Genomic DNA, 27,067 nt, shown 5'->3' on the forward strand with positions numbered 1-27,067 from the left:
GATCACTGATCACAAATTTTGACTGTGTTAATTTCGTTATATAAATAAAACTAAAAACAAAACAAAAAATAAAAACCAAATGGTAAATAATAATAATAATAATATAATGAAATATCTATAGCGTATAAAGAACAAATAAATACACACATAACAACACGCAATAAATGTTACGGAAAGAACAAAAACAAAAAGAACCTATAAACTTAAGTTGAATGCTAAATGAAATGCGTCAAGTCAAGACAATGGGAGAACATCCAAACCAAAAGCAAAAGCAAACAAAAAATGAAGATAATTATTATAATATTGCAAATGAAGCGAATACGAATAAAGATATGAAGAAAAAAAATTATATAGAAATTTGTTTTCTTAACCAATGATAATGGAACCACAATCATTCTGAAAACTTAACTGGGAATTCCTTGGCAGAGTCAATACACAAAATATTAGATTTTGATAGCACAAAGGTCATTGTTAAAGCTGAAACTGAAGAGGACATCTCTATGCTACGATTGAGGTGATGAAAACAGTATCGAAGGAACAACTAAACAAAATGACAAAAATTGATTATCTTTAGTACATGTAAAATGGGTAATGGTTGACAGTTCACACAGCTTAAGGTTTCAGGATCTTATCAAAACTGAAGAAATGTTTACTATTTGTATTTTTCTAGGGCATCTTCTATCAACTATATAAGAGAATCCTAATTGATATATTTAATTGAATATTCTTTATATTGCCTAAGTACTTCTTTCACACTTCAATAAAAGTAACAAATTTTACTGTTTTGAAATGTTAATTTATTGATTAATCCATTAAACAGAAGTTTTGCTTATGACATGAGCTTTAATTGTTTCACTGGAAAATTAACATACAATAAATTATGGTATATTTAATTTATATTTATGTCATATACATATATATTTATATATATATATATATATATATATATATATAATTATTTATATGAACACTAAGAGAGTTGCTCATATTTGAGTATTTTAACTAGATGATTCGCGAAATTTGAATAGGCATTTCAGGTATAGTAAAAACCAATCAAATATATTTGAACTAAATTGCTAACACATTGAACTAATTGATGAAGAATTCTTCTTCTTCTTTTTTTCTTTTTAATAACAGTGTACAACAATATATAGTTAAAGAAATCAGAAAACATACATATATATATATATATATATATATATATATATATATATATATATATATATATATATATATATATATATATATATATATATATATATATATATATATATATATATATATATAGGTATATGTGTATTTGAAGCCAACTAGATGATGAGGAATTTGTCTATGCAACAATTCCTAGTGCTAACAATGAGTATATTTTTGTTTACTTTTCTTGTCTTTTCCATTCGCAACAGAACTTGAACTATGAGTAGAAATTGCTTTTGGCTGGTATTCGTACTGTTAATAAAGCGTAATTAAAGTATATATATTAAATTTTCTCTTTTAACTAGTTTATGTTGACTTAGATATATACATACATTTATATATATATATATATTGCTCGATAATAAGCTGATATTCGAATATCCAATTCAGAGACTGAGAGAACTACAACACCAGCATAACAATATACATTCATATATGTATATTATTCAGTTAGTATGCATATATATGGGTCTGTTCTATTGAGCTGTTTACACTATGGCATCGTTGTATTAGATTATTCTTTGTATTAGATATATCGTATATTGTTTATTGTTTTGAGTGTTTGGTGTCTGGTGCTGTGAGGATTTCAATACAGTGTGATTCTCAGCTGTGAGCGCTTCGGCTATAGTCTCCATATATAACATATATATATATAGATCGTGCTCAATGGTATGTGCCCTAGTTTATAACGAACAACATTTAATTAGCCAGGAAGTTTGAATGGGCCTGCGGCGCTTAGGCATTCGATTCCTTTAGATTCTCTAGGCGTGCCAATTGATTCGAGTCTAATTCTTCGGGTATGCTGGCTCGACCGCCAACCACCTGTTTGGGTGCTTCAATAACATCCTCTGCTTGTGCCTCGGGGTTCATATCCAAGCCGGTCGACTGACCACCGCCACCTCCTCCCCCTCCGCTTGCTGCTCCTGCTCCACTGCCAGCAAACGCATCATCGAAATTAGCATCGAAATTTGCCTCAAAGTCCGCCTCAAATCCCGCACTGGCACCGTCAGTAGCAGCAACAGCAGCAGCCACAGCTGGAGCCGCACCTGCCGCAGGTTTCTCAACAAACGGATCCTCAGGCTGCTGCACTACGGCTACCGTCCCATCAGCCGAATCGAAAGATTGATGTTCATCCTCTGCTGATACATGATACTCGGTCAGTGTTATGGTTACAGCAGGAGCCACTTGATCCTCCACTGCGTCACTTTTACCAACATTACCTTCTTTTGGCGGCTGTTTGTGGGCCGCGATTTTCGCTGCCGATGGCTTGGGCACAATGTCTGGCTTTGGCTTGGCCTTTTTCTCCACATCCGGTTGCGGCTCCTTCGTTTGCTGCGATTCTGTATTGTCGCTCTCTCCTACTGGTGGGAAAGATTTATCGGCACCGTCTTCAACCATTGGGGTTGCAGCGGTAACAATTATTTGTGCCATACCTAAGTTCAAAGTATTCGCAACGCCCCCCACATTTCCACCAGCGGCCACGCCCCCAGGCTTGACCAACTGCGGTGGCGGCAAAGACGGCGGCGGCTTCTCATCGTCGCTGAAATCGTCCTGCAATAGAAAATATATAGAGTTAATCCAATTTTTAAAACAAATGATTAATTTAAATAGATGGGAAAGGTTCTTTGTCTAGTTACCTCCATGCCAGGCTCTTGTATAAGCACTGAGTTAGCATTAAATATAAATGAGAGAAGAGAGTTTCTTTAATCAATTTGATCGTAATACGATTTTAATATTTTTTTTTTTTTTTATTAAATTCACATAGTATTTTTATAACCCTTTATCGAGTGAGTAGAGCGATGAGAATACAATTGAATATTGCAGGGCTCAATTCAAAGGGTACAAGAATCAAGATATTCAGATACATATAAATATATATACAAGGAAACGGATTTGAACTAAAGGGATTATAACACAAATACGAAAAGAGGGTAACGGATAGGGAATTGCGTTTGAGGGGGAGGTCCATGCACATGCTACATATAGTAGACAATAGTTTCGATAAATTTTAAAGCAAATACTTTCAAATATTATAGCAAATATTTAAAGTCGATAGCTCATAGAGCTGAAGAAGCTTACGAGTGATAAAAAAATCAAAGACGTCAATCGAATTGATTGAATATATTGAAGATACGTGTAAATTACAAGGAATCTACCAGGTTAATAATTATTATCTTAAAGTCAGAATAAGTTATACGATCTTACGATATAAACTTGAATATATGTATAATGGAATATAATTGAACATTCAAACGAATTCTAGTTTATAAATAACAGGGTGTTTCGGACAGATTCAAGCAATATATTGGTTTCCAAGTTATTTATGACGTTTATATATTAATATGACGCATTAAGAAGAATTAAAAATATTTGACTTAAATAAAGTCATTGTTGTTTTGAGAAAAAATCAAGGTGTAAAGGGAGGATAGTATCAAAAAAGTTGACATTAAAAACGGATTCTTTTTTTATTTTCAAACTACAAGGTATTTCGGACTTGTTTTAATCAAAAGAATTTAATCTAAGTTTGGTTTGTAAGGGGTTTCAAGATATCTTTCATCTTAAAATGCCTCCGCTGCTTACTTCTCAACTTGGGAAAAGTCAACAAAACTAGCAAAAAAAAAAGTCTTTAATAAACATAAACTACAAACTATTAATACAGAAAGAATTCCAATTTTATGTACAACATTATCAAAGATTAATCGAGAAAGCTTGAAGATCAGAGATAGGGAAGATATCATATATAACACATATATAAATATCATATTTTTGAGTAAAGATAAAACCATTTAAACACGAATTGCAGCTTCTTACACTGAGCGAAAAGTAAATACAAATTGTGAATAATACCAATATAAAGTAAAAAATTGGTGCCAAACAAAAAATGATACTACAAATTAGAGAAAAATAAAAAATTATTGAACATCTGGTTAAGAATAGTCGAAATATTGAAAGATCGTAATCGTAATATATCGAGATCGTAATTAGTAGCATAGCAGGAAACACCAACACACACGAAGAGGAGGAGACACGTTGTTAAGCAGCCTAAAGTACACTGTAAAAAATTGATTTTTAGTTCTTAGTTTTTGTTTAGCTTATTCATTGGCTTGCAAAGGACACATAATTCGAGATTGCTGTTTCGATAGCACAATAAACGGAGAGTGTTACGAAGAATAGTTACAGTGAGTGAAGGTGGTGGTGGTTGAGGTAGTTAAGGTGGTTGTGATGGTGGTTTTTGGTAGTAATTGGTAGTTAGTGGTTGGTTGGTTAGTAGTTGGACGAGCTGCAGTTGAAGATTAAGTTTTGGCTACCTCTAGAGAATATAGAAGCAGGTATCAAAAGTACTTCGAGTATTTTTGTTTTATTTTGTTTTAGGTGAAACATAAAAAAAATATATATATTTAAAGAGAGAGAGCGTAAATCGGATATGGATGTGTTGTATAAAGAGAAAGTCTTTGATAAGAGAAAGAGAGAGAGTGAAGTAGAGCGTAGATAATTTTTGTTCATATAGAATGAATTACCTGGCGGAGGCATGCTGGGTACGCCGGCGCCATTAGGTATATAGCCACTATCCCGATCCTCATCTGGAGTGCGGGCGGAAGGAACGACGAGAGGGAGAGAGACGTATTGTATACACCATGTAAACGCTCTTTGGCAATCTCACCCACCTGCTGTATCCTGTGAGGCAAACATATCCTCCGTTATGTCTGTTAGCTCGTGGGCGTACTCTGGCGGCAATGCGGGCGCTGGGGGCAACGCAAAGCTGGGCGCAGCTGTGGGTGTTGGTGACTCGTCGCCATCGCCATCACTGAGTGGCTCACCCATCTCATCGCATTCCTCCACGACCAGCGATGGGAAATTGCCAAATTTGCCATCCAGTTCGCCCTCCCACCAGCCATCGTCGACGCCGTGCGCCGTCTTTGTTATGATCTTGATCTTGTCGCCCTCCTCGAAGGTTAGCTCATCCTCGGCGGTGGCATCGTAGTCGTAGAGCGCAATACACCATTCGGTGTCGGACTTGACACGCTTCTGGGGCGCCATTATGACTGACACCTGATCGGGCGATTGCATCGAGTCCACCGTTTGATCTTCGTTGTCAACAGTATAATCGACAGATGAGAATGAAATTTGTGTGCGCAATTGATTGGCAGAACTACCATTGAAAGCCCCGTCGGCAGCCGCATCCTGCTCGATGTCCAGATAATTGTGCGGCACGTAGCCCTCCTCGCCGCGATAATTGCGTGCGCGCAGCCAGCCATCGCCATCGCCTTCGCCAACCACTTCCAGCTGTTCGTTCTCCACAATGGTCAACTCATCCGGATTTTGAGCCTAACCAAAGAATGCAAGCAGTAGATTAAATTCTCTTCTATTTCTCTTAAATCTTCTCCCACTCACCGTATAACTATAGAGCGCTGTGCACTTGAAGATCGCCTCCTTGGGCTCCGGTACAATCGGCTCATCCTTGTCATCCTCTGCCTCGTCCCAATTAACCTCGGTCGGATCATCCCATCCGCTGGACATTTGCACTGGAGCCGCAGCTGTTGGCTGTGCTCGTTCGCGCTCCTCGGCATCATCTTCGCTGTCGCTGAAGGTGCGATCCCGCGAGAGCTGCTGGTCCTGCTTAGGCTTCGTGGCCGCCACAGCTGTGGCACCGTCCTCCTTGTCGCTGTCGTAGAAGGAATCAGAGCTGGGATTTTCGCCCTGGCCGGAGGCATCGGTGCGCATCGATATGGAGCTGGCGGATCGTGTTAGCTCCTGTACGCCCATAATCTCCGCCTCCTGTACCCATTCGTCCACATTGATGCCGCCGTCGCGTAGACACTGCAAACACGCCTCTGCCTTGGCCTTCTCTGTCTCCGAGCGACGTATCTGATCGCGGAACTCATCGATCTTCGTATCCAAGTCGGGGCCATTTGGATCATTGGGATCTGTACGCTGGCCAGCATCTCGCAGCGACTGGCACAGTGCCAACTTCTTGGCATACTCCCGTATTGAGGCATTCTCCTTGACCACACGACCGGCCAAATTCTTCGCCTCCTTGGTCAGCGTCTCCGCTGCTGACTCGTGCTCGGTGGTGACCTTACGCACCGGATCATTGTCACATGCCTCAAAGTCGTACTGAATGTGCTGCTTCAGCACCGGATAGAATAGATAGCAGCACTGCAGATTGTACTCCCGCGTCAGCTGTTGGGCCTGGTCACGGATCTTGCCAAAGCTGTTCTGCATGGCCGAGCAGGTAAGCAGCTCAGTGCGTCTGTTGAGGATGATAAATGACAGGTTGGTTAAACGAGAAAAACATGCAACAGGCAGAGAATCTAGTCTAAGACACTACCGATCTAAGCAACCTCAAGGCTTAAGGCTTTACCCCCATATCTGAAAAGTCAATTTCCCCAACTAAATTACCCTCCGAAAGAATCTGTCTCTCCCGATCCTTACCCCATTAGCATCAGATACTCGGCAACTCGTTCGAACACATAGTTCTCCATGGTGGTCATTGTCGTCTGCAGGTCCACAGTGAAGTAGCGATTCTGATGCGCGTTCGCTGCGGCCAGACTCAAGATGTAATCGTTGCGAGCGCCCGACGACTTCTCCTCGAGTAGCTCCTTGCGCGACGTGACCCGGGCGCTGTTCTTCTGCAGCGATGTAATTGACTGAAAGAACGAGCCCTTCTTTTTCTTCAGCTTCTCCTCAATGTCTTTGGCCTTGTCGCGGACATCGTGTGCACAGTGCTCCTCGTCGAAATAGGATTTCTTAGTCTTGTCCACGTCGCCGACGCTCAAGTGCAGCTCCTTTTGCACATTGACTATGCCGGCGAGCGCGCGTTTGGCTATGGCCAGCTTATAGTCTCGGAGAACTTTGGCCTCATCCGCTATTTGTTGCTGGAACACCTCGATGGCAGCGAGCCGAGCGCGTGCCAGCTTCTCGTTCTCCTCAAGCACAGTGCGCCAAACGCTCCACATATTCCTGATGCGGAAGTGAAAAAAAAGAGAGAGAGAGAGAGAGAGAAGAGTGGTCGTAGACTTTTAGGAAATAATTCATTTTTTATCACTTACCATCTCTCCTCCATGCCATCCATTTTAATATCGGGTATATTTGGTATTTTCTTATTGAGATACTGCGATGAGATCTTGAGCAGACCCTCGCTATATGATTTCTCAATAGCGGAGCGCTTGATTGTGAATTGCCGTATATCCTCCAGTAGATCGCACTCATGTTGATTCTTTAGCTGCAACTTGGCTACCTGTTCCGTGTGCAAATTCTTTAGGAATTTCACATAGTTTCCCTGTTGAAGCAAAGAAATGTCATATATTAAATTAAATATAAACATAAATTAGATCTGATTAATTTTTTTAATATATGCTTTAGCTGGTTTACCTTGCGCGGCGGCGGCTGCATTCTGTTCTAGCTTGGCTACTAGCGCTTGATTTTTTTTTTTCAAGCAGAAGCGATTTCTTTTTCTTTTTTTTTTTTTGGGTTTTTGTTTATGGTTTCTTGTCGCGCTTCAATCAAATGCCGTTACATTACCTTTAGTAGCTGCAAATGGAGTAGGGGGTAATGGGGGAGTTGTTAATGGCTTGAGTTAATATTTGGTTCGAATTGTATAGCTTATAGAATTGGAATGTGAAGCGTGCATCTAAATTAGCTTTCTTAAGCACTTTTACATAATCGCGGAAAATGATTGAGAAAATGTTGTGTGAAAATTTTCACAGCATTTCCCCTGCTGATATCGATTTATGCTGCAGCAGCGGATTTTCTTGAGTTTGTTTCTCGCGTAGCTTTACGTTGTCAAAAGTAATTCTATTGCTCTAACACTTTTCTTCGACATGCTCTAGTCACTAGGCTACCATAAAAATTCGGAGTTTTTTTAACTAATTTCTTAGCCAATTGTGTAGTAAACTTTTTCTTTTCTCTAGCTTTCGCACAGTTTTGCTTTTGCTCCTGCCCTTGCGTACTTATCGATTTCGATTTTAACGCCGTTTTAACAGTTTTCCAAGCAGACACCGTTAGCTGGCTGCGTGAGAGCTAGCATGAATGGGAGAGAACAGAAGAGCGGGAGAGTGCACGCAATATTCCACTTGCAGAAACAAGGCGCCCACTCTGTCTTCCTCTCTCTCTCGCACACTTTGCAGTACATTCTCTGTTTTTGGTGCTTGTCACAAAACAGGGGTGGGTGCTTAAAGTTTCATTCATGGCCTTTTAAAAATACTCCGCTCATGCGCTTAGCCAAGCCAAAGCCTAACACGTAAAATGCATCCAACCAATCTCAACACACCCACGCACTTTCTTAGCCACTCTATCATTATTTAAAGCTCAATTCCGACTCTTTCCATAGCGATTCACAAGAATACTGAATTATATTCGACAATTGCCATGACTTTTGCATACTGATAAAAACCAAGAGTATGCTCCATTATCAATAAGCACTACATTGATAAACAATTTTTGGTGTTCGAAAATTGATAAGGTCAACGGTTAAAAGTATGCAGTGCTTTCAAATCGACTAGGCGTTGAGTATAACAATTTTGTAAGGCTGATACGGTGTGTGCGCAGCTGTATGCATAAGTGTGTGTGAGTGTACGATATACAATTTCGAAATAGCAATGTAACTGCATAACATAGAAACTATCGCCAATTCGATATATAAATACGATGTAAATAAAGCTGTAACGGCTGTCGTAAAACGTATATAAATGAGTGACTAATTAAAAAATCAGGTTTGCAAATCCAGTTATAAATTAAGAAATCGATAATATTATCATTTAAGATATATAATCTTGTAGTTCATTATACCCGACAGTAGAGCAGACAAAACACATGGGGCTCATATCGATATATCGATAGAATGGTGAACAGCTGTTTAACTGCTGGAATGCAATAAAACGCAAAAAAAATGAAAGAAACAAATAAATGCTGCAAGGGGCGGCGGTGGCAGCAGGTGTGTTCGGGCCATCGAAAACCTGTTTTCGAGTCAAGAGCAAACAAACAAAACGGCATACCGCGTCGCAAAAGTGTAAAAGTGTGCCGCCAACGAAGAAGCAGCACCAACAACAGCAACAGAAGCAGCGCAGCCAACGTCAAGCTCGAGCAGCCACTGTGATTTCACTTTTCAACAGTTGCCAACAGAGAGCAGCAAACGAGTGCACGGATCAGCATAAATCAGCAGTTAATAGTTGAATTGTGCAATACATTGGATTTAGAAACTACCGTTACAAAGATGAATCGAGTGGGTGCAGTGATTATGCAACAAATGCTGCGACAAAGGATGCAGCCGCGGCAGCTGCAACGATGCCTCGAACAAGTCTCACCTGTTGAGCAGCCACACCTGTCAACTTTCACTCAATTACGATGCACGTCTGCGTCAGCGGCGAACAACAAACAGGTGACTCCACCGCGCCACGATTGGAATCGCGCCGTTAGCGAGGCGGAAAGGATCGTCGGGTATCCCACGTCCTTTCTAAGCCTGCGCTGGCTCCTGAGCGACGAAATCGCAAATGTAGCGCTACATCTGCGCAAACTGGTGGGCAGTGCGCATCCGCTAATGAAGACAGCCAAGTAAGTGGACTACAAATCATGTGCAGATTCAGATTAGAAAATTCCTACTCCTATAGGCACCTCCTCTACAACGGCAAGAATACCATGCAAGCGTGGGGTCTCATTGTCTTGCTTGTATCCAAGGCCGCTGGACATGCTCCTAGCATACCCGATGTGGAGCAGGACAAGAGCGCCGGGGTGCTCCACTCACAGCGCGCGCTAGCCGAGGTCACCGAGATGATACGAATCTCCCATTTGGTGCACAATGTAAGGGAATCCTTTAAATGCGAAAAATTTAGCCTAAACAGTTTTCCACTCGATTCTCTTTAGAGCGTTGTCAACTTGCAAAGTGGCACTGAGGCAGGCCAGGATACAACCACCTACGATGACATGTCATTTGGCAACAAGATTGGCTTGCTCACCGGCGACTATTTGCTTGGCCATTCCAGTGCGGAGCTTGCGAATCTGCGCAATCAGGAAGTGTCCGAGCTCATCTCGTCAGCTGTGCGAGATTTTTCCGAATCGGAGTTTATAGGGGAGCGCGATGAGCAGAACAACCCGCTGCCCTTCAAGCCGGGCACATTCCAACGTCCCTCACTCACCGTGGGCGTCGACTTCAACGAGCACGATGTGATGACGCCCATGCCGATTGGCCAGGTGATGGGTAATCCGGAGCAGGAGTGGGAATGTCGGAATATCTTGAATGCGGGTAGCCTGCTCGGCAAATCCTGTCAGGCGTCCCTCAAACTGGCCGGCCAGAGCGAACAGATGCAGCGGCACGCCTACCGCTTTGGCAAGCATCTGGCGCTGGCCTGGCAGGCTTGCCTCGATGCCGAGAGTTTTCAGAGCCCAACGCTGCCACCGGATGCAACCTTCAGTCTGGTTAGTGCGCCTGTCCTCTTCCATTTGGAGCACGATCCCAGTCTTTATAAGCTAATCGAGCCGGGCAAAAAGTCCGTGGACCTCGTCGACTACAATCAAATACACAAGGAAATCCTTGCGGGTCCAGCGCTGGCCAAGACAAAGGAGCTGCAGCGAAAGCACACGGAAGCTGCCCTAGGTGTCCTGCAACATTTTCCAGCTACTGATGCGCGCCAGGCTCTAGAGAACATTATCCTGGCCATGCAGGACTTGTGATCAACTAAAAGCGGCGACAGGAAAATGGATGCATAGAAACGGGTTCAGGGTTATAGCATAATGACATTAAACTTAAAGTGAATCTTTAATCTTAAGGCAAAAGACAAAGTTTTTATAGCTGTGGGAATTTATGGTCTTGCATACGATGCAAATTGTTAAATATTGTACAAAAATATTTCTATTTGTTGCAATCCTCTATGCGAAACTAAAATAAAATCTAACAAACTGTTTTATTTATAAACACAAGTGTGTTCACATTTAGGTAGATTACTGTACAGTAGAGGCGTCAACGTCTGCTAATGCGCATCAGCACCAGCTGCGGGCATCGCTCATATTCAAAATATTGTGGAAAATCCAAAGGCAACTCCTCCATGCGCCAAGGCTTCTTCAGTATTTGCCTTAGGAAATGCTCATACATGGGCGCCACAGAATCACAATCCTCCAGGGTGAACACATAACGCTTCTCCATGGCCATGTAGATGCACTTAGCTCTGCCAGTCTTCTCTCCACGCTCCAGTATGTGCTCCATGACTGCGACGAAGGCGTCGGTGAGCGTATCATCATAGACGACATCCGCTGCCAAGATTATATCACTATCATCGATGGCGGCAATCAGTTCTTTGCTGAGCTGAGATCTTGGAGCAAGGAAGTCATATTCCAGCACAGAGATGTGGCCTTGCAGCAGCTGCCTATTTCGTTGGACATTCTTGCGCATCAGCTCGAGAATGCAGCCGAGATTCACGTCGGTACAATAGACTTGACCTTTGTTCATCATAGCTGCTGTAATGCTGGTCAAACCAACTCCAGCGCCCAGCTCCAGGATTGTCTTGGAGCTCCATGCTTCCCTTTGATGAAAGGCAAAATCTGCCAGGAGCAACGCTCCACGCCAAACTTGGAGACCAACTAGCTTAAGTTCCGTTGCATCGGAATGTTCGATTTCTATGATGCCGCGCTTTGGACGCTGCACCTCCAGATCACCATCATTATCTACTTTAGCTTTACCGTTAGGTAGCTGCTCGTCAGGATAGCGAAAACGAAATTTTGATACAATGTTGCCTTCAGCATCGTGCACTGGCTGGTAGTTTGTCTCGCTGTAGATTTCCGACTTGACCGTGTACATCTGATTGCCTTATATACCAACATCCAACTAATAATTTATCTATTTTTCTGGCTGTTTGCCAATTTCGTAAATAAGCGAGCGACATTGAAAATTGTTAATGCTTTTATTAGAGATGCAGCATTTAACTCTGAGAGCTGAGCAACTAACATCGATTACAATGCTAACTCATCACGAATCTCTGTAAATGTGACCGCTGCAATTAGTACTTAACAGTGACTCGCGCGGTCTGGCAGCCGCAATGTTCGAACTTCGAATGTCACGCATCTCACAGATACGACTCGCTGAATAAGAATGGCAAAAATCACACGAGCGCCAATCTCTATCCAAAGTGTGGCTGAGCCTTATATGAAAAATACTTCCTTAAAATACTGTAATTACGCTAGTTATTAGATTTGATTTTGTTAGTTAAAGATTCAAATTGTAGCATTTAACCACTGACCAGAGAACACATAGACTAGACATGTAGAACAAACTTTTTCAACACCGAAAAAATGCGCTGAACAGACCGGACAACTTCGTATTTGGTCGGCTCGGTCTTCTGAGGCTCAGGCAGTGAAAATAAGGCAAGACAAAATCAGTGTGCTGCGACTGCTGCCACGAAATGCACGCATTATTAAATGAAGCATGGCTATGCGCTCTTTTTCCCTTACTCACTCTCTCCCTCTCTTTATGGTCTCGAATAGCAGCAACGCACAAAAATTGAATATTGTTCGCGACGATCCCAGCTCTTTCCTCTTGAGTGAAGGGTATACCGAAATCATAAAAGCATTTGTCACGCTCATGCAAACAAAATGTAAGCGTTTCGATGGTTATTCGTGGGAAGGGTATGAAAGCGTTGATACGCATAAACAATATTATTTCGCGACGGGCAAGTACACACACACTTGTAGTCCCTTGCTACATGTATGAGCATTTGTGACCTGCGTGCGTTACTCTTGCTGCTTATAGAAGACCTCATAAGACCGAGCCGACCAAATACGAAGTTGTCCGGTCTGTTCAGCGCATTTTTTCGGTGTTGAAAAAGTTTGTTCTACATGTCTAGTTTATGTGTTCTCTGGTCAGTGATTTAACTGTGTGATTTTTGTCAACTGCTAACTTTTAAAAATATATTGAGAATTAATAAAATTTTTTACTATAATTTACCGCATTCGGTATATTGTAATTTTCATCATTAATTGTGTTTTTAGCAAATAGCACAATTATGTTAATTCAATAATGGCTATGCTGCGTATAAACGCACAAATACAATTAGTGCCATTTTGAGCACTTAACAGTGACCGTATTGAGTACAGCAGTGCCATTTTGAGTTTAACATTACCCTTTTTACATCAGCGTGGCAACGCAATTTTTTAGGTGAAAAAATTATTAAAGTCGTTGTTAAAAAAACAGAGTGCAAAAAACAGCAGCAACTACACACAATTAATAAAGCAAAAGCAAGAGAAAAGCAAAGCAAGCGTGTGCTGCCGCCTCCATTTCTTAGCCAACAAGCCCGAAAGTGTCACCGCCAAGACGTACGTGCGAAAAATGTTTTGGGACAAGTGTTATGCGCCCTCTGCTAATATAGAGGCGCTGCTCGAGAAGGAGGTGCGTAAAAGTGTGTGTTGATGTGTGAATGTGCATATGCATGTGAGTGCATGTGCGTGTGTTTATATGTGTGCAAATAACATTGTTCAATATACTATATGTGTGTACAATTTCGTCTCCATATAGAATTCCACAGTGGAGGAATTCCTGGACGAGGAGGATATATTGCAGGAATGTAAAACGCAAAAAAAGAATTTGGTCAACTATTTTACACGACCAGAAGTGATTCGTCGTCTGGTCGAGCTCATCACAACGGAACCATCAGAAGATTTGCCGATGTCGCAGCGTTTCCACTACGCAAACATGTCATGTGAGATACTCACACTGTAAGCAACGCCCCCAACCCCTACTATATACATACATACATAACATATATTTATATTGTTGACGTTTGTTTCTTAGTGGTCTACCTTCGCTGGATGAGAAATTGCTCTCGGATGCGGATACATTGCAATTGCTGTATTCATATTTGGAAAAAGAACCACCGTTAAATTCATTGCTATCGTCGTTTTTTAGTAAAACATTTAGCATGCTCTTTACGAAAAAGCCAGAACAAGATTGGTTTTTGTATCAACATATGTGCCTACAATTTTTGGAGTATATTAAAGCGCAGAAGAACTTTTTGGATTACATTTGTAAACACTTTGACACACCTGTTATACCCGATCTAATCATGCAAATGATGAAGGACATCGATGGTGGTCAACTGAAGCGCAACCTATTCGAAGTAAAATGATTGAATATAATACCTCAATTAACCAATTGCTTACGATTATTAATATTCATATTTTCTTTTCGATTCTGCAGTGGTTAACTGAAGACAAACTTGTTGAGAGACTGATTGCAATATTGCGTAATCCTCTGGAGACCGATAAGCATGCAAATGTTGCGGACTTTTTTTGTGATCTTATTAACCAGGGCCGTCTAATGCGTCAAACGGAGCAGGAGAATGATTCATTTGAGCCGGCCTTTGATGGGTCAAATCCCATATTGCGCACGATTGAATCTGCACAGACAATTGAAGCCTTGTTAAATGTGATTTTGGAACCAAACGCTCTAGAGAGCGCCATCTTATCAGGAATATCGGTTGTACTTACGCTTATCAAGCCCCTTACATTCACGTGAGTCATCGCGAATACAACATCAAATTTATATATAATCACTTATCTGTTTATTTTTCGATTTGTCAGTTATGAGCCGACTTCGGATCGCCAGCGTTTGCTGCAGAAACGCGAGAGAGAATTCCATCAGGAAATTCAAGAGACTGTGATTGTGGTGATGGCGCCTCGTTTACATGAATTTGTGCATTTGCTGAAGAATCCGCCAGCGGTTCGTGTTCAACGGTTTAACGAAAATTCGAGTATAATGTATCCAATCCCTCTTTCAGAAACCGCAACTGGAGACCACAGCAGCGATTCTTACTCCTCCATTTGGCAAAACGCGCCTACAGGTCTGTCGTGTATTCACCGCTCTGCTAGAGACCAAACACGAGACCATTCAACAGGCGTAAGTTGCAGCTAGCTCAACCAACAAGTGTCACTAATCTGAATTCTTATCCCTCTCACAGCATCTGTGCCACCGAATACTTTTCTCTGCTGCTGGACTTTTTCAAGGAATACTGCTGGAATAATTTTCTTCACAGTGAACTGGAGAAGGCATTGCATTTGGTCTTTTATAATGAGCTCTCGAACAATAATACAAATTCTACGGACTGCACCGAAATATTCCAGGATGATTATATATTCAATTGCTTAATGAAGATTACGAATGATGCCATGGGAACGACCACGGCCGAGGTGGAAATGAAGAATGCTTTGAACGATGTAAAGCGCGCCGAGGGCGGTAAAGAGAATCCAACAGGAGAAATTGAATTTGAGGCAGCAGCAGCTCAGCAAGAAGCTGAAGCTGAAGCAGAGGCAGCCGCCATCGCAAAGGCTGCCAATGAAGTTAAAGAGGCCAATGAAGTGGAGGGCACGCAGGCGAATCACATTGAAAACAATGCAACTGATGAACCTGCCTCTACATCTGCTCCTGATGATAACCAAGCAGAGCCAAATACGACGACTGATGCCACTCAGGCAACGCTCAACGATTTGGACAATACCAAAGCGCCAATAAACAACCCGCCCACAGAGATGCAAACATATGTGAGTAGAACAAACACAGTGGAACTTACATTCTTAATAACTTATTAACTTTTTCACAGCTGATTGTCAATTGCCAACTGGTGACCAAATTGGTTAATTATTGGCGGCACAATGCAGAGACGCAGTAAGTGAAATGCCAGCTGAATAATTATTAATTTATTATTAATCACATATATGTACTTTTCTCATCCATACAGATCAGCGGAAAAGGGTCGTCGGCTGGGCTATATGGGCCATCTGATCAAGATACTCAGACATATTACGAATTGTATATCGGAATCTGAACATATCGCTAGCCTGATTGCATCTAGTTTTGATAACGAGGCGGACCTGCAGCTCTGGCAATCGCTAATCGCCCAGGAAGGAGAATTTACGCTGGCCGTTGCGCAGCAAAATAAGCTGTTGGCCAATTGCAATCCGCACGAGGATAATGAGTATAATGCGGATAACTCGCAAGATTTCTTGAGTGAAGCTAATACTTGGGACATTTGCACCACATCGTACAGCAAGATACATGGACATGAAATGGATAACACGCCGTTTGGCCTCAACATCGACGACGACGATGATGATTATAGTTTCGATGGCGAAAAGTTTGCCTATTTCCAGGAACATTTCGACATTGCTTTCAGCGCTCTGTGCTTGGCTAATACCCAGGCGCCTTTGAATGCTGCAGCGCAGTCTACGAGCAATAGCTCGGAGCAGCAACGAACGCTGAACGAGGACGATGTATCTATGACTGCAACCGATAATCTGGAATCGATCGTCAACAATGATGACCAGCAAGCGGAGTACGACAACAACGCCAATGTAGAGAAAGCAGCTAGCGATAAGCTGCAGGAACTAAACGATGTTGATGCATCCGCCACCACGGCAGCCACATCGATTGTAAGTCGATTGCAATCGGTGCTGCTCGCCGGCGAAGATGATTATGAGGATGATGAGGGCATGTGGACGAAGCCTCTAGGCGGCAGCAATCAGTCTGATACAATAGCCACCGATCCACAGACAACACTCATCACGAACGGACCCAGCAAAATTGCCGAATTGTAAGCGAGTAAAAGAAATTGTGGTTCAGTAGAAGTTGTGGAAGTGTGTGATAAAGTGAACACCTAATCTATGTTCCAGGCAGGCTTAGACTGCAATCATAAATACTTTTGAGACAGGAACGTTAGCCAATAGTAAACTGAGCTAATTCTTTATAATGTAGAAGTTGGCATTCAGGCATTTACATTTATATGCATAAGCGTCAATCTATAGGATATGTGATATGATCTGATATGATATTTAATACTTATGGATTACAGCTAGACCACGAACGGCTGTGGTTACGCTACCTAAGCAACTACTGCTGCATTTACTAATGTTTTTGTTGTGTTTATTGCAGCAACCATGCCAACGACAACAACAGCAGCAACAGCAGCAGCGGCAGCAACAACAGCAACAACAGCGAAGCACGCGACGACAGCAACATCACAATTGAAGCAGAACCGGAGCAGCAGCCAAAGAAGTCGGAGAGCATAGCTACGGCTGCCACAAAAAATGCGGAAATTGCAACAACGACAACATAAATGTGCCGACACACTCACGCTCACACACACACCTACACTCAACATACCCAACACGCAACACGCCCGCATGGCCCACACTATATACGCACACACACACATACACACACACGCATACATACAGCCTGAGAGACGACGTCAGCAACTGCAATTTGTATAGCATATACATATATATACATAAAAGAATGTGTCGAAAAGTTGTAAACATAAAATGTAAAGCCTTTGATTTGCTCTTTAATCATTTCTTATACATAAGCATGCATACATATTTAAGTGTATATATGTGAAAACCATTTGTGTATAATTGAAGCCCGCCCAAAAAGTTGGTAAGATTCGAAATTATGTTGTTGATTCATTGTAATCCTCTCTTGCTCTCATCTTATTGCCAATTTCCTATTTATTATAAGCTATCATTTGTTTTCACATTCAAATACTCTATAAAAACAAATGAGCATTACTTAAGAGCTACCCAACAATAAATTTTGTTTATTTTTTTTTTAGCTTGCAACATGTACTATATACATATATGTTTATTATTTGTATTAATTAGAGACTTGTGTTAATTTTTGTTTGTACTTTGAAACAAAGCAAAACCAAATAATCAAACCCTTGCTACCCACACTCACACAGTTGCTGAAAGCACAAAACAAATGCAGGTATATATATATATATATATATATATATATATATGTGGGAATATGACATATATTTTTTGCCCTTTCTCAGACTAATTCTTGTACCAAAAAATGAAAACGAAAATGTATTCAATGTCGAAAGTACAAAAGAGAGAGAACTACTAAGCAACAACAGCATTTGTCACGCCCCACACAAAACAGACATACACAAACACATGAATAAGACATATGTGTAATCCTTGTAAAACCTTTTTATACTTTTTTAAAAACAATGTACGTCTGAGCAGACATATATATAGATATTGCAGCAGTATATATATAACTAATTTGTGCAGCTTTGTTGTTGTTGTTGAGAAATGTTTGTGAAAACAAAAAAAAATATATATACAAAAAGAACAAAACCTAAATGAAAAATGAACAGATATGCCATCATTTGCTTCCAAATAATTATATTATAATTATGTTTAAAAAAATAAAATGAGTTAAAAAGAAAAACCAATTCAAAAAAACAAAAAAAATCTACTTTAAAAGTAAAATTTGATGTTTATTTCGCACACACAATGAATAATTACAAAATGACATCACATGCCTAATTAAAATTAATTGTTATAAAAAGTTGATAGACATAATAAACACTCGAAAGGTCGATAGTTGAGGAGGCAACATATCAGCTCAACATTAAACCCAATCTCTAACTGCAATGAGATTTGATTACAAAAAAGAAAATACATTAAACATACAATTTAATAATTAAAAACAATAGTCATAAGGAAGCACTAATCTAACCAAACAGCAAAAAAAAAAAAAAAAAAAAAAAACAAAAAAAAACTTTAAACCCATAAAAAATGCTTGCACAAATTTCAAATCGCTTGCTTTTATTTTTGCAATAAATAAAACAAAAATTGAATGGAAAAAAAATTAAGTAAAAACATAGGAAAAATGTTTAAACTATCTCTGATGTAAACTGTGATAATTAAATGAAGTTGCAGGGTATTTGATATAAAAGGAAAAAAAAATACAAAAAAAAAAAAAAAAAAAAAAAAATACAAAAAAATACTGAATAAAATGAAAACACGAAAAGCTCAACAAATTGTGAATTGTAAAACATTTTGTTGTTCACACACACACACCAGCACTCACATTCACACACACACATACACCGACATAATTTCTTATATGAACTACAACAAACAGCAATAAGTACTGCAATAAAGTCTCTCATTGAAGAAGTCTATTATTATACGGCATACGTAAGGAATTAATGTTTAACCCGTAATGAACCCAATTTTGTAAACAACTAAATTTGCTTGTGAACCATAGACAATTTTCATTATCGTTTCGGTCTTCCCTAAGAATTGTTTTTGTTCGTCGTCTAATAACCAGCAACCGAATCCTTCCCTCGTGCATATGCCTTACCCAAACAACTTCAATGACAACTTTCGTATGGAAATTGATTGGATTATACTATGATGAAGATTTGTTGTAATACCTTATATGAGTAGAGATAGATTTACTTACATACTGTGTGTCTTTTAAATATTAAGCAAGCATATTCAACTTGGACAGCTCGATGGATTCGAGAAGCAGAGTATTTCCAATTTAAGCTGATTTACTAAAAATATTGAAAAAAATAAATAAATAAATAAAAAGTGAAAAAATGAAATGTAGACAAAGTCTTGTGCGCAGCTTTAAGCAATTTGTTAAAGTGCAAAAAACCACAACAAATTGAGATTTAAACAATAAGTGAATGAAAATATTAAAATTATATATATATATATTAAATACCAAACGTCCAATGTTTTGCATGCGACCCATGCATAAACAAAACTAACAACAATTGTGAACATTAAAGTCTTCAACAAGAAAAAAAAAAAAAAAAAAAAAAAAACAGTTTTGAGATCTGCTAACTAACAAACACTTATACTCGTACATATTAAAGTTATATATTAGATAAAAGGAAAAACCAAAATGTAAGAGTGAAAAAAGGAAAAGAAAAACCAATTGTACTTTATAATAAACATTTTTTGTCTGTGTGTGTTCAGCAGTTCAGTATTTCAATTAAGCCAAGTTAAATCAAATCCAAAACGTACTAAAACCAAGGTTTCCCATTGAAAACCAAAACAAAATTATAAAAAAAAAAAAAAAAAAGTGAATTATTAAAAACTTAAGCGTAGCGAAATTAAAGAGAATGCTTCAAATAAAATTCGGAAACACTTCAAAGATAAAGAACCAGCGGGAACAACAACGATCGAGCACGAGCAACTGTAATACAACCAAAACTTCATATATATACTACTACATACATATATATAAATAATATACATACAAAGACCCTCTATTAACTGCATACGTACATTTATTCAAGTAACTGTAATAAATGTTGTTAGTATTAACTTGAACAATTGCATAATATTAATAATAATAACATTTTGTTAAACGAAAAGGAAATCGTAGTTAACCGAACCCAAGTGTGCTTCATGTAAGAATTTGTGTTACGATTTTTACAATGCAATAAAAAATTCCAATAAAATACCCCACACTTTAAGCTAGTATATATATATTCATGTATGTATTCCTAAAAGTCTTAAGTATTTACGATCGGTGTCTAATGTGTATATGTAAACCTTATGTAACGAGTAGAGACTTTAAAGCCAACAAAAACGTATCGTCAAATATCCAAAATAGGTAAAAACGAGAAAGATTAGCTAAACCTTGCATACATCTATATATACATAATACGAATAACGGTTTAATTATATACTAAGTGCTTCAAGTGATAAATACACACCCACACCCACACACACACACACACACACAAACATACACCTACACAGCGTATTGTCAACCTTAAGAATTTTCTGTTATAACTGAATCGAAACTACTTGAAACAAACCCCCCAAGGGACACTCTGGAATAGAAATTCCTTGAGGTAGTGCCTTAAACTGTATAAGAACAAGAACACAATGTTTTGTTTAAACAAAAGAAGACGAGAAATGTACTAGTTCCAGTATCGTAAACAAATATATAGTTAACTCTATGCTCCGATCTATATACTACATAAACACACACACACACATATATGTGTATATATACATACTATATTGTATTTAATAATATACTCTTAACTTACCGTCGCATTTTCTACCTTATACTACAATATATATGTATAAATCTTGTATTTTTGACTATTTTGGAACATGTTTTGCTCAAACGACAGTTTTCTAACAGCACACACATACACACACCAACACCAACACACACACACATATATATATATATACATAGTTAGGTATCGATCTGCTTTGACATAGTTAAAATACATTTTGTGATTGCTTTGCTGTATGATGTCTGAACGCCCAAATGGGATATCCTGAATGTATTCATCTATATTTATGTATACAGTCACACATACACACACACACATACACTAACTGTTATGTATGTGCTCGTGTGTGTAGATGTGAGCGAACATTATCGAATAATTAATACGATTTGTGCATTATTTCGATAGAAATACACTTTGATTACGTATTGAAATGAATAAAGCGATTAAACAATTTGATTCATTTGATTTTATAACTTGATTTGACTTGAGACCCTGTGAGGAAGTGGAAAGAATGAAGGATGAGCGCAGATTAAAAGTAATATATATATTCTAAACATCAGCATCATATCCTTATAAATGATAAATATAAATGATCCTCTCTCTGTCTCCAACCCTCTCTCTCCCAATCCCTCTCTCGAAGTGAAAGATCTTTAAGCAATCTATATCATAACAAATTATTTATTTCGACTCTGCAAGTCTCTACGGGATTCCAAACCCAATCACAGCCAGACTCCTCCAAATATAATCTATCCAAAGTCCTCTAAATATATACAGCTTTATATAAATCATACAATATATAATCGCTGCCACGCCCACACTCAGCTATGATGCGGCACGGCGCTCTCTGTCGCCGACGCTGTTGCAGTTGTCGTAGTGCTGGTTGCGGAATGTCGCGTCTCCATGTGCCGCTGCAGATCTCTGGCCCGGGCAAGCGTCTTGTGGCAGATCTGGCATTGGTAGCCCGTCTCCTGCTGGCCATCGGCTTCGCCACTGCTGCCACTCGGCTGCGTTTGTAGGTGGAGGCGCACGTGCTTGTTGAGATTGCTCGGATCGCCGAAGGGACGCAGGCAGAACTTGCACTTGAGTGGCTTGAAGCCAGTGTGGGTGCGTATGTGAATCTTCAAGCCGTACTTGCGCGAGTAGACCTTGCCGCAGTAGATGCACAGATGGCCCTGCTTCGAGGCGCCCATATTGCTGACGATCGCCTCGATCTGTGCGGCTGCGTTCATCGGATGCGGTGCAGCCATCGCTGAAATGGAGGGCAGATAGGACATCGTTGCTGCCGGCGGCTGAGAGCTGTGTGGCAAGGGCAGGCCAAGCGATTGCATGCCAGCCAGCGGGCGAAAGGCGGAGAAGCGTGCGGATGTAGCTGCAGGAGGCGGTGGTGGCGAGCGATTCGGCGAGGCCGAGGATGTCGAGGAGGTGGCCGGTGTGGGTGACAGAGTAATCGTTGTTGTTGAGCTGGGTGCCGTCGCCTTCAGTGCGTAGTGCAAGCGCATCCACAAGAGATCCATAACGCTGCGGCCACAGCCCAGGGCCAGATGGATCTTCAACGGATGTGGCGTCTCGAAGGTCAAATGGCACAGATGACAGGTGTACCGATTGTTGCCTAAGGGAAAAGCGAAGTTGATGGGAATCCTATTAGATTTGGGCATCATATGGTAGAGTGAGTATTGAATAGTATCTTAAAATGTGTTTGGACTCCAATTGGATAAACAATGCATGGCAAATTGAAATATTTTAAGGTTGTACTATAGAACCATAGGCAATCACGCTATTAAATGCAATTCCAATTGGATTCGCGTATACTTAAAAGTCTTCATTCTAATTGGACTTTTGTAGAGAAAAGAAACTTCAGTGATCATTCACAATTTTCTGATTTCTTACCCTGTATATTGAGAGGTGTGAGAAAGGGTATGCCCATGAGCAACACCAGCTCCTCGCCGAACCAGGCCACAATCTCGTCCTCGCGGCCCACGTCCCGCACCAGTCGAATGCGCAGCTGTCCGGCGTGCAGCTCGAACAGTGCATTGAAGCTGTAAATGTCCTCGGAGAGTTTGATCTGTCGCAGCATCGAGGCGGATAGCGCCAATTCGCCGTTGGCCAGACTGCAATGCACGTGGGCGTCGCTGGCAGTGGGCGTGCCCATGGAGCTGAGCAGCGCTGCAGTGGGTATGCCGCCGGAGCACGTGTCCTTGGGCGTATACTGAGCTGTATAGACACCTGGACGCAAGCTGCTCCTGGCTCTCTTAGCGGGCGCCTGCTGGGTCGAGATGGTGGGCGTGGCCCCTGTCGTTGTTGTCGCCGTGGTGCTGCCGGGCAGCAGCTGCTCGATGCGAAAGATCATGCTGGCGGCGCGCTTGGAGCCCTGTCCACTTGATTCATCCAGTTCCAGGCTGTCGAGTTGAGCCGTCGTGTGCATCGCTCGCGTTCGTAAACGATTCTGTTTTCCAATTGGAAGCCGGCCGCTGCTTTTATAGCGACGCAGCTTCCCTGCTCGCTAAATGTCCTGTGTTTGGATTTGTTACGGCTTGCAGTGTCAAAACAACTCCGGCGTCAAGTGCAAGAATTCCCAGCGCAGACATAGCTACGCACTTTGCGGCCCTCTCGCTCGCACGCACCAGCTCAGACCAGGACGCGGGCATCCCTTTGCGCCAGGTCCTGGTCCGCACGGTGGTAGCTGGCTGTGCGCGGCAAGTGCAACATCATGTACATCGGCACTAAAGCACTAAGCATCAAGCTAAGCGGCCCTGTAGCAAGTGTGCGTATTCCTTTGCCTAATCCTCTCATACCCAAAACCCCTCTCTGCCCAAGCCCCTTGTCCTTTTCTCTTTTTTTTTTGGCTTTTGGGCTGGCTATGCCCAGGCAAATGTTTTTAATTGAAATTAAACGATCGTTTGTTGTCCTTGTTCGTATTGTTGTTGTTGCTGTTGTTGTTGTTCTTTCTGCTGTTGTTGCTGTTGTTGCTGTAATGCCACCATATACAAATCGCATTCGCTTTCGTCAATGCCATCCCCCTCGTCCTTGCCGGCCCGGTCACCCTCATTGATAATGCCTTAATATATTGGTGTGTATCGTTTTACTATTTGTGGTTTAGGGTGGGTCGTGATTTTTGTTAAGCGAGCGAACTGACGGGACTCAAAGGGGCCCAAATATGTAGGAAAGTGAAAAGCTAGAGAGATGTAGGAAAATGAGGAAGATGTTCTTATATCTATAGCTAACCATATAAAGTTGTGTAGGTTCCTAGAGATTTCATTGTGAAGTTAGGAGTAAAAATATAGTACTAGCTTGCCATAGATCTATTCATCTTCATATAAATCTTGTCTAGTATTACCCAAGCGGATGAATTCTCTTAGCACTTATCTATATATAAAATTGAATAAAAATAGATCTCGACTTGTCATCGGGCCCAACCGCAGCCGCAGCAAGTCCGCTCCTGTGCCGCGTAAAATATGCTTCGACACTAATGTTTTCATCATTGGAAAGGCAACAACCCCGCCGCTAATATATACTCTGAGGCGATGCGATCAACAGGACAAGGCGAAAAACATGTGTTGCCAGTCACACAGTCACAGACGCCTGGGGTGGGGGTAGGCATAGGGCGAGCGACAAATCTGGGGGAGGGGTTGTGGTTGCGCAGCCCTTAAGTAATGTAAAGTGTGCCAGCCAATTTGCAGGCAGAGTCACAACCAAAGGCAGAGGCAGAGACAGAGGCAGAGGCAGAGGCAGGCACACCTGGCTCGAGCCAATTTCGAGTTGGTGTTTGCTTGTTTTAAATAAGTGGGCCAAGACCAGTTGTTGTTGCTGTTGCTATTCGGTTGTGGCTCGAGTCCGTGTTTATTGTTCAGTTTTCTCAATTTAATTACTTTCGATAGACATAGCCCCCGGGGGCTGCGTCGCCGCCGTCGTCGTCGCAATCGTGACAGCCTCCACTGGCGGCCAGCTTATCGAGTGCCTCCTGTATCTCGATGGGTATGGGCGGCGGTGTGGGCAGATGATCGCCCTGCGGCTGAAAGCCATTCTCGTCGGCTATGTAGGTCAGCGAGATGCTCTCCCCCTCCGGACTGCTGTAGGAGAAGGAGCCCTCGGCCACCTGTGCCTCAGCACCTTCGACGCCAGGATTCTTCAGGTAGCCCATCTCCTCGGCCTTGATGCCATTGCCCGTTTCATATTCGTACTACGGAAGCAGAGAGAAGCGAGTTTCAGCAGCTTTCATTTAGAGGTTAACCAGCTTGTCTCACCATATAGGAGCCATCGGTATTCACTTTCGATTCCAGCTTGATAATGGGTATAATTTCACCTCCTCCGCCGCCACCGGCACCATCGCCATTGCCTCCATTCGAAGGTGGCAAATAATTCTGATTAGGATTACTGGGCGGCGGACCGTAGCTGTCGCGTGGTGGTGCTGGTGGGGGCTTCTTCGGTGGTGCTCCGTATGTTGGCTTCGGGGCTGGCACAGGTGGCGGCGGTGGCTTTGGTGCTCCATATGTTGGCTTCGGTGCTGGCGCAGGTGGCGGCGGCTTTGGTGCTCCATAGCTGCTGCTCGGTGGCTTCGGCTTGGGCTTCGGTGCTGGCGGCTTGGCCGGCACATAAGTTGCAGGTGGACGCGCACTCGGATAGCCCGCCGGCTTAGCCGCTGCCACATGCAGGCCGATGAGCAGAACTATCCACAAAGTTGTTCGTTCCATTTGGCTAATGCACTTCTGATGCCCATCGATGCCGACTGACGGCTGCTTTTATATCTATGGCCAGCACTTGCTGTTGACCACAACCTGTTGCACCTGGGGGTCAGGCACGTGCGTGGCCATGTGGCCAAATGTGTTGCATCGGAAAATGAAATAATGCAAAACCGAAAACTGGGCCAATGCGAATGCACTGCGCGAAAATGAGGGCAAAGATCTTGATACCAGCTGTGATGAAAGGAGGCAAATCATATATAAACTTAAATTATATATTTTTACTGATAAGCTGAAATGCTGTGGCCCTCGCATAGAATTGTACTGGGGGATACATAATTTTATATTATTATTTATTTATTTTTTAAATTTTTTTTTAAATTGTAGTTTCTATTCAGTTCTCAGTTCTCAGTTTTCTTCTCTAATAACTGATCTCTAGCACAGCCATTGGAAATTCAGCATTCATCATTTTATCAAATACCCCCCTCTCTGCAATTCTCAAGTATTGCATGAGCTTTTTGCTGCTCAACAAACACAGTTGATGAAATTGAATTTTCAGTTCCTTATCATTAATTACACTGAAACAGTTAGCAATTAAATCAAATCTAGATAAATCGACAAACTAAAAATCTTACATTTCCGCAACTAATCGCCAAAAACAACAAAACCCGCTAGACCTCAACAGAGCAGAGCTATGAAGGGAGCTGGAAGCGGACGCTGTAGGATAAGGATCAGGCACGGCACAGGCAACACCTGCAGCGGCAGCGGCAGCGGCAGCGGCAACCACCCCCAGTATGTTTGGCAACTACTCTAATGCACTTTGCCTGTCCCAAACGAGGGCGGGGCGAAGGTGAAGCAGGGTGCTAAGCCCCTGGAGTTGTCGGCTTTAGTCAATCGTCTATTAACTTTTTGCCCAGGCTCAGCTCAGACCAACGAGTGCAGACTGTGATGCCGCTAATATTGCCTGGGCAGTGGTGGTGGTGGGCTGGCTTGGCTGGCTTGGCAACCCTGAACTGGATTCTGGATTCTGGTTCAGGTTCTGGTTCTGGTCCTGCTGCTGGCACATTGGCACTGGCCTAGCTAATGGCAATGTTGTTGCCAGCTTGTTCTACTTGTAATGTGCTGGCGCGCAGCTGACGGCTTCCCAGGCGCTGTGGATTTTTGAACCTGTTCAGCGATTGTCAGCGTCAGCGTCAGCTGTTGCCCAGTTGGGCAGTTGGCTAGCAACCACCGAAAGCCACCGAAAACCACCAACAATCCACCAACTAACCACCACTCCAGCTAGCACCAAGCGCTGCACCGGCTGCCAAAACCAACAATTGTCGGTCTATCGGAGTCATTCGCTCGACATTTCGCCACGCACCCATTGCG

The 27,067-nt window shown here is 41.8% G+C and overlaps 6 protein-coding genes across 21 annotated transcripts; 2 read left to right on the forward strand and 4 right to left on the reverse strand.

Moving 5' to 3' along the window:
* Window positions 1–839: 839 nt before the first annotated feature.
* Window positions 840–8,728, reverse strand: nwk (FCH and double SH3 domains nervous wreck). Of its 15 annotated transcripts, none has more exons than XM_089468311.1 (11): window positions 8,037–8,186; window positions 7,567–7,725; window positions 7,245–7,474; window positions 6,628–7,155; window positions 5,587–6,445; window positions 5,349–5,520; window positions 4,860–5,279; window positions 4,713–4,775; window positions 2,832–2,857; window positions 2,415–2,745; window positions 842–2,330 (listed from the first exon to the last, which is right to left on the reverse strand). In XM_089468311.1, the coding sequence occupies exons 2-11, from the start codon at window positions 7,585–7,587 to the stop codon at window positions 1,930–1,932; spliced, it is 3,051 nt and encodes a 1,016-aa protein (XP_089324437.1). In that variant the 5' UTR covers window positions 7,588–7,725; window positions 8,037–8,186; the 3' UTR covers window positions 842–1,929. The 15 variants fall into 15 exon arrangements, with proteins under 15 accessions (XP_017862939.1, XP_089324433.1, XP_017862938.1 ...); XM_089468312.1 differs by having other exon boundaries at window positions 2,415–2,555; window positions 2,628–2,745; window positions 4,860–5,520; XM_089468313.1 differs by having other exon boundaries at window positions 843–2,330; window positions 2,415–2,552; window positions 2,628–2,745; window positions 4,860–5,520.
* Window positions 8,729–9,032: 304 nt separating this feature from the next.
* Pdss2 (Decaprenyl diphosphate synthase subunit 2) lies at window positions 9,033–11,106 on the forward strand. Its single transcript, XM_018007468.2, has 3 exons — window positions 9,033–9,744; window positions 9,801–9,990; window positions 10,054–11,106. The coding sequence occupies exons 1-3, from the start codon at window positions 9,407–9,409 to the stop codon at window positions 10,858–10,860; spliced, it is 1,335 nt and encodes a 444-aa protein (XP_017862957.1). The 5' UTR covers window positions 9,033–9,406; the 3' UTR covers window positions 10,861–11,106.
* LOC108613764 (methyltransferase-like protein 22) lies at window positions 11,072–12,921 on the reverse strand. The gene has a single exon (XM_018007469.2). It carries the CDS (start codon window positions 11,978–11,980, stop codon window positions 11,147–11,149), a length of 834 nt encoding a protein of 277 aa, XP_017862958.1. The 5' UTR covers window positions 11,981–12,921; the 3' UTR covers window positions 11,072–11,146.
* A 34-nt stretch (window positions 12,922–12,955) lies between these two features.
* fmt (phosphatase 6 regulatory subunit 1-like protein fmt) lies at window positions 12,956–21,476 on the forward strand. Of its 2 annotated transcripts, none has more exons than XM_018007458.2 (11): window positions 12,956–13,037; window positions 13,313–13,564; window positions 13,691–13,890; window positions 13,967–14,291; window positions 14,372–14,685; window positions 14,755–14,893; window positions 14,952–15,070; window positions 15,132–15,711; window positions 15,771–15,835; window positions 15,909–16,760; window positions 17,099–21,476. In XM_018007458.2, the coding sequence occupies exons 2-11, from the start codon at window positions 13,505–13,507 to the stop codon at window positions 17,280–17,282; spliced, it is 2,838 nt and encodes a 945-aa protein (XP_017862947.1). In that variant the 5' UTR covers window positions 12,956–13,037; window positions 13,313–13,504; the 3' UTR covers window positions 17,283–21,476. The 2 variants fall into 2 exon arrangements, with proteins under 2 accessions (XP_017862947.1, XP_089324440.1); XM_089468314.1 differs by lacking the exon at window positions 12,956–13,037 and adding an exon at window positions 13,109–13,131.
* Window positions 21,477–21,723: 247 nt separating this feature from the next.
* On the reverse strand, window positions 21,724–23,447 carry Prdm13 (PR/SET domain 13). The gene is made up of 2 exons (XM_018005093.2): window positions 22,908–23,447; window positions 21,724–22,629 (listed from the first exon to the last, which is right to left on the reverse strand). Exons 1-2 carry the CDS (start codon window positions 23,440–23,442, stop codon window positions 21,839–21,841), a joined length of 1,326 nt encoding a protein of 441 aa, XP_017860582.1. The 5' UTR covers window positions 23,443–23,447; the 3' UTR covers window positions 21,724–21,838.
* Window positions 23,448–24,763: 1,316 nt separating this feature from the next.
* Window positions 24,764–25,828, reverse strand: Cpr65Az (Cuticular protein 65Az). Its single transcript, XM_089466913.1, is given in 2 exon segments — window positions 24,764–25,197; window positions 25,262–25,828. Coding segments are annotated over 2 exon segments (882 nt in total). The 3' UTR covers window positions 24,764–24,882.
* Between the last annotated feature and the right edge of the window lie 1,239 nt (window positions 25,829–27,067).

Source organism: Drosophila arizonae, chromosome 4 (genome assembly GCF_054131065.1).
Source record: "Drosophila arizonae isolate 15081-1271.41 chromosome 4, UAZ_ARI_1.0, whole genome shotgun sequence".
Taxonomy (NCBI): Eukaryota; Metazoa; Arthropoda; class Insecta; order Diptera; family Drosophilidae; genus Drosophila; species Drosophila arizonae.

What these genes read in the sequence shown, in the direction of transcription:
- fmt (XM_018007458.2), top strand. Translation starts at nt 13,505, where the DNA reads ATGTTTTGGGACAAGTGTTATGCGCCCTCTGCTAATATAGAGGCGCTG. An exon ending in ATCAAGCCCCTTACATTCAC is followed by an intron (nt 14,686 to 14,754) that starts GTGAGTCATCGC and finishes TCGATTTGTCAG; the next exon opens with TTATGAGCCGACTTCGGATC. An exon ending in CCACAGAGATGCAAACATAT is followed by an intron (nt 15,712 to 15,770) that starts GTGAGTAGAACA and finishes ACTTTTTCACAG; the next exon opens with CTGATTGTCAATTGCCAACT.
- nwk (XM_018007450.2), bottom strand. Translation starts at nt 7,587, where the DNA reads ATGCAGCCGCCGCCGCGCAAG. An exon ending in TGCAGCCGCCGCCGCGCAAG is followed by an intron (nt 7,475 to 7,566) that starts GTAAACCAGCTA and finishes TTGCTTCAACAG; the next exon opens with GGAAACTATGTGAAATTCCT. An exon ending in GATGGCATGGAGGAGAGATG is followed by an intron (nt 7,156 to 7,244) that starts GTAAGTGATAAA and finishes CTTCCGCATCAG; the next exon opens with GAATATGTGGAGCGTTTGGC.
- Pdss2 (XM_018007468.2), top strand. Translation starts at nt 9,407, where the DNA reads ATGAATCGAGTGGGTGCAGTGATTATGCAACAAATGCTGCGACAAAGG. An exon ending in CCGCTAATGAAGACAGCCAA is followed by an intron (nt 9,745 to 9,800) that starts GTAAGTGGACTA and finishes CTACTCCTATAG; the next exon opens with GCACCTCCTCTACAACGGCA. An exon ending in TCTCCCATTTGGTGCACAAT is followed by an intron (nt 9,991 to 10,053) that starts GTAAGGGAATCC and finishes GATTCTCTTTAG; the next exon opens with AGCGTTGTCAACTTGCAAAG.
- LOC108613764 (XM_018007469.2), bottom strand. Translation starts at nt 11,980, where the DNA reads ATGTACACGGTCAAGTCGGAAATCTACAGCGAGACAAACTACCAGCCA.
- Prdm13 (XM_018005093.2), bottom strand. Translation starts at nt 23,442, where the DNA reads ATGCACACGACGGCTCAACTCGACAGCCTGGAACTGGATGAATCAAGT. An exon ending in CACACCTCTCAATATACAGG is followed by an intron (nt 22,630 to 22,907) that starts GTAAGAAATCAG and finishes CTTTTCCCTTAG; the next exon opens with GCAACAATCGGTACACCTGT.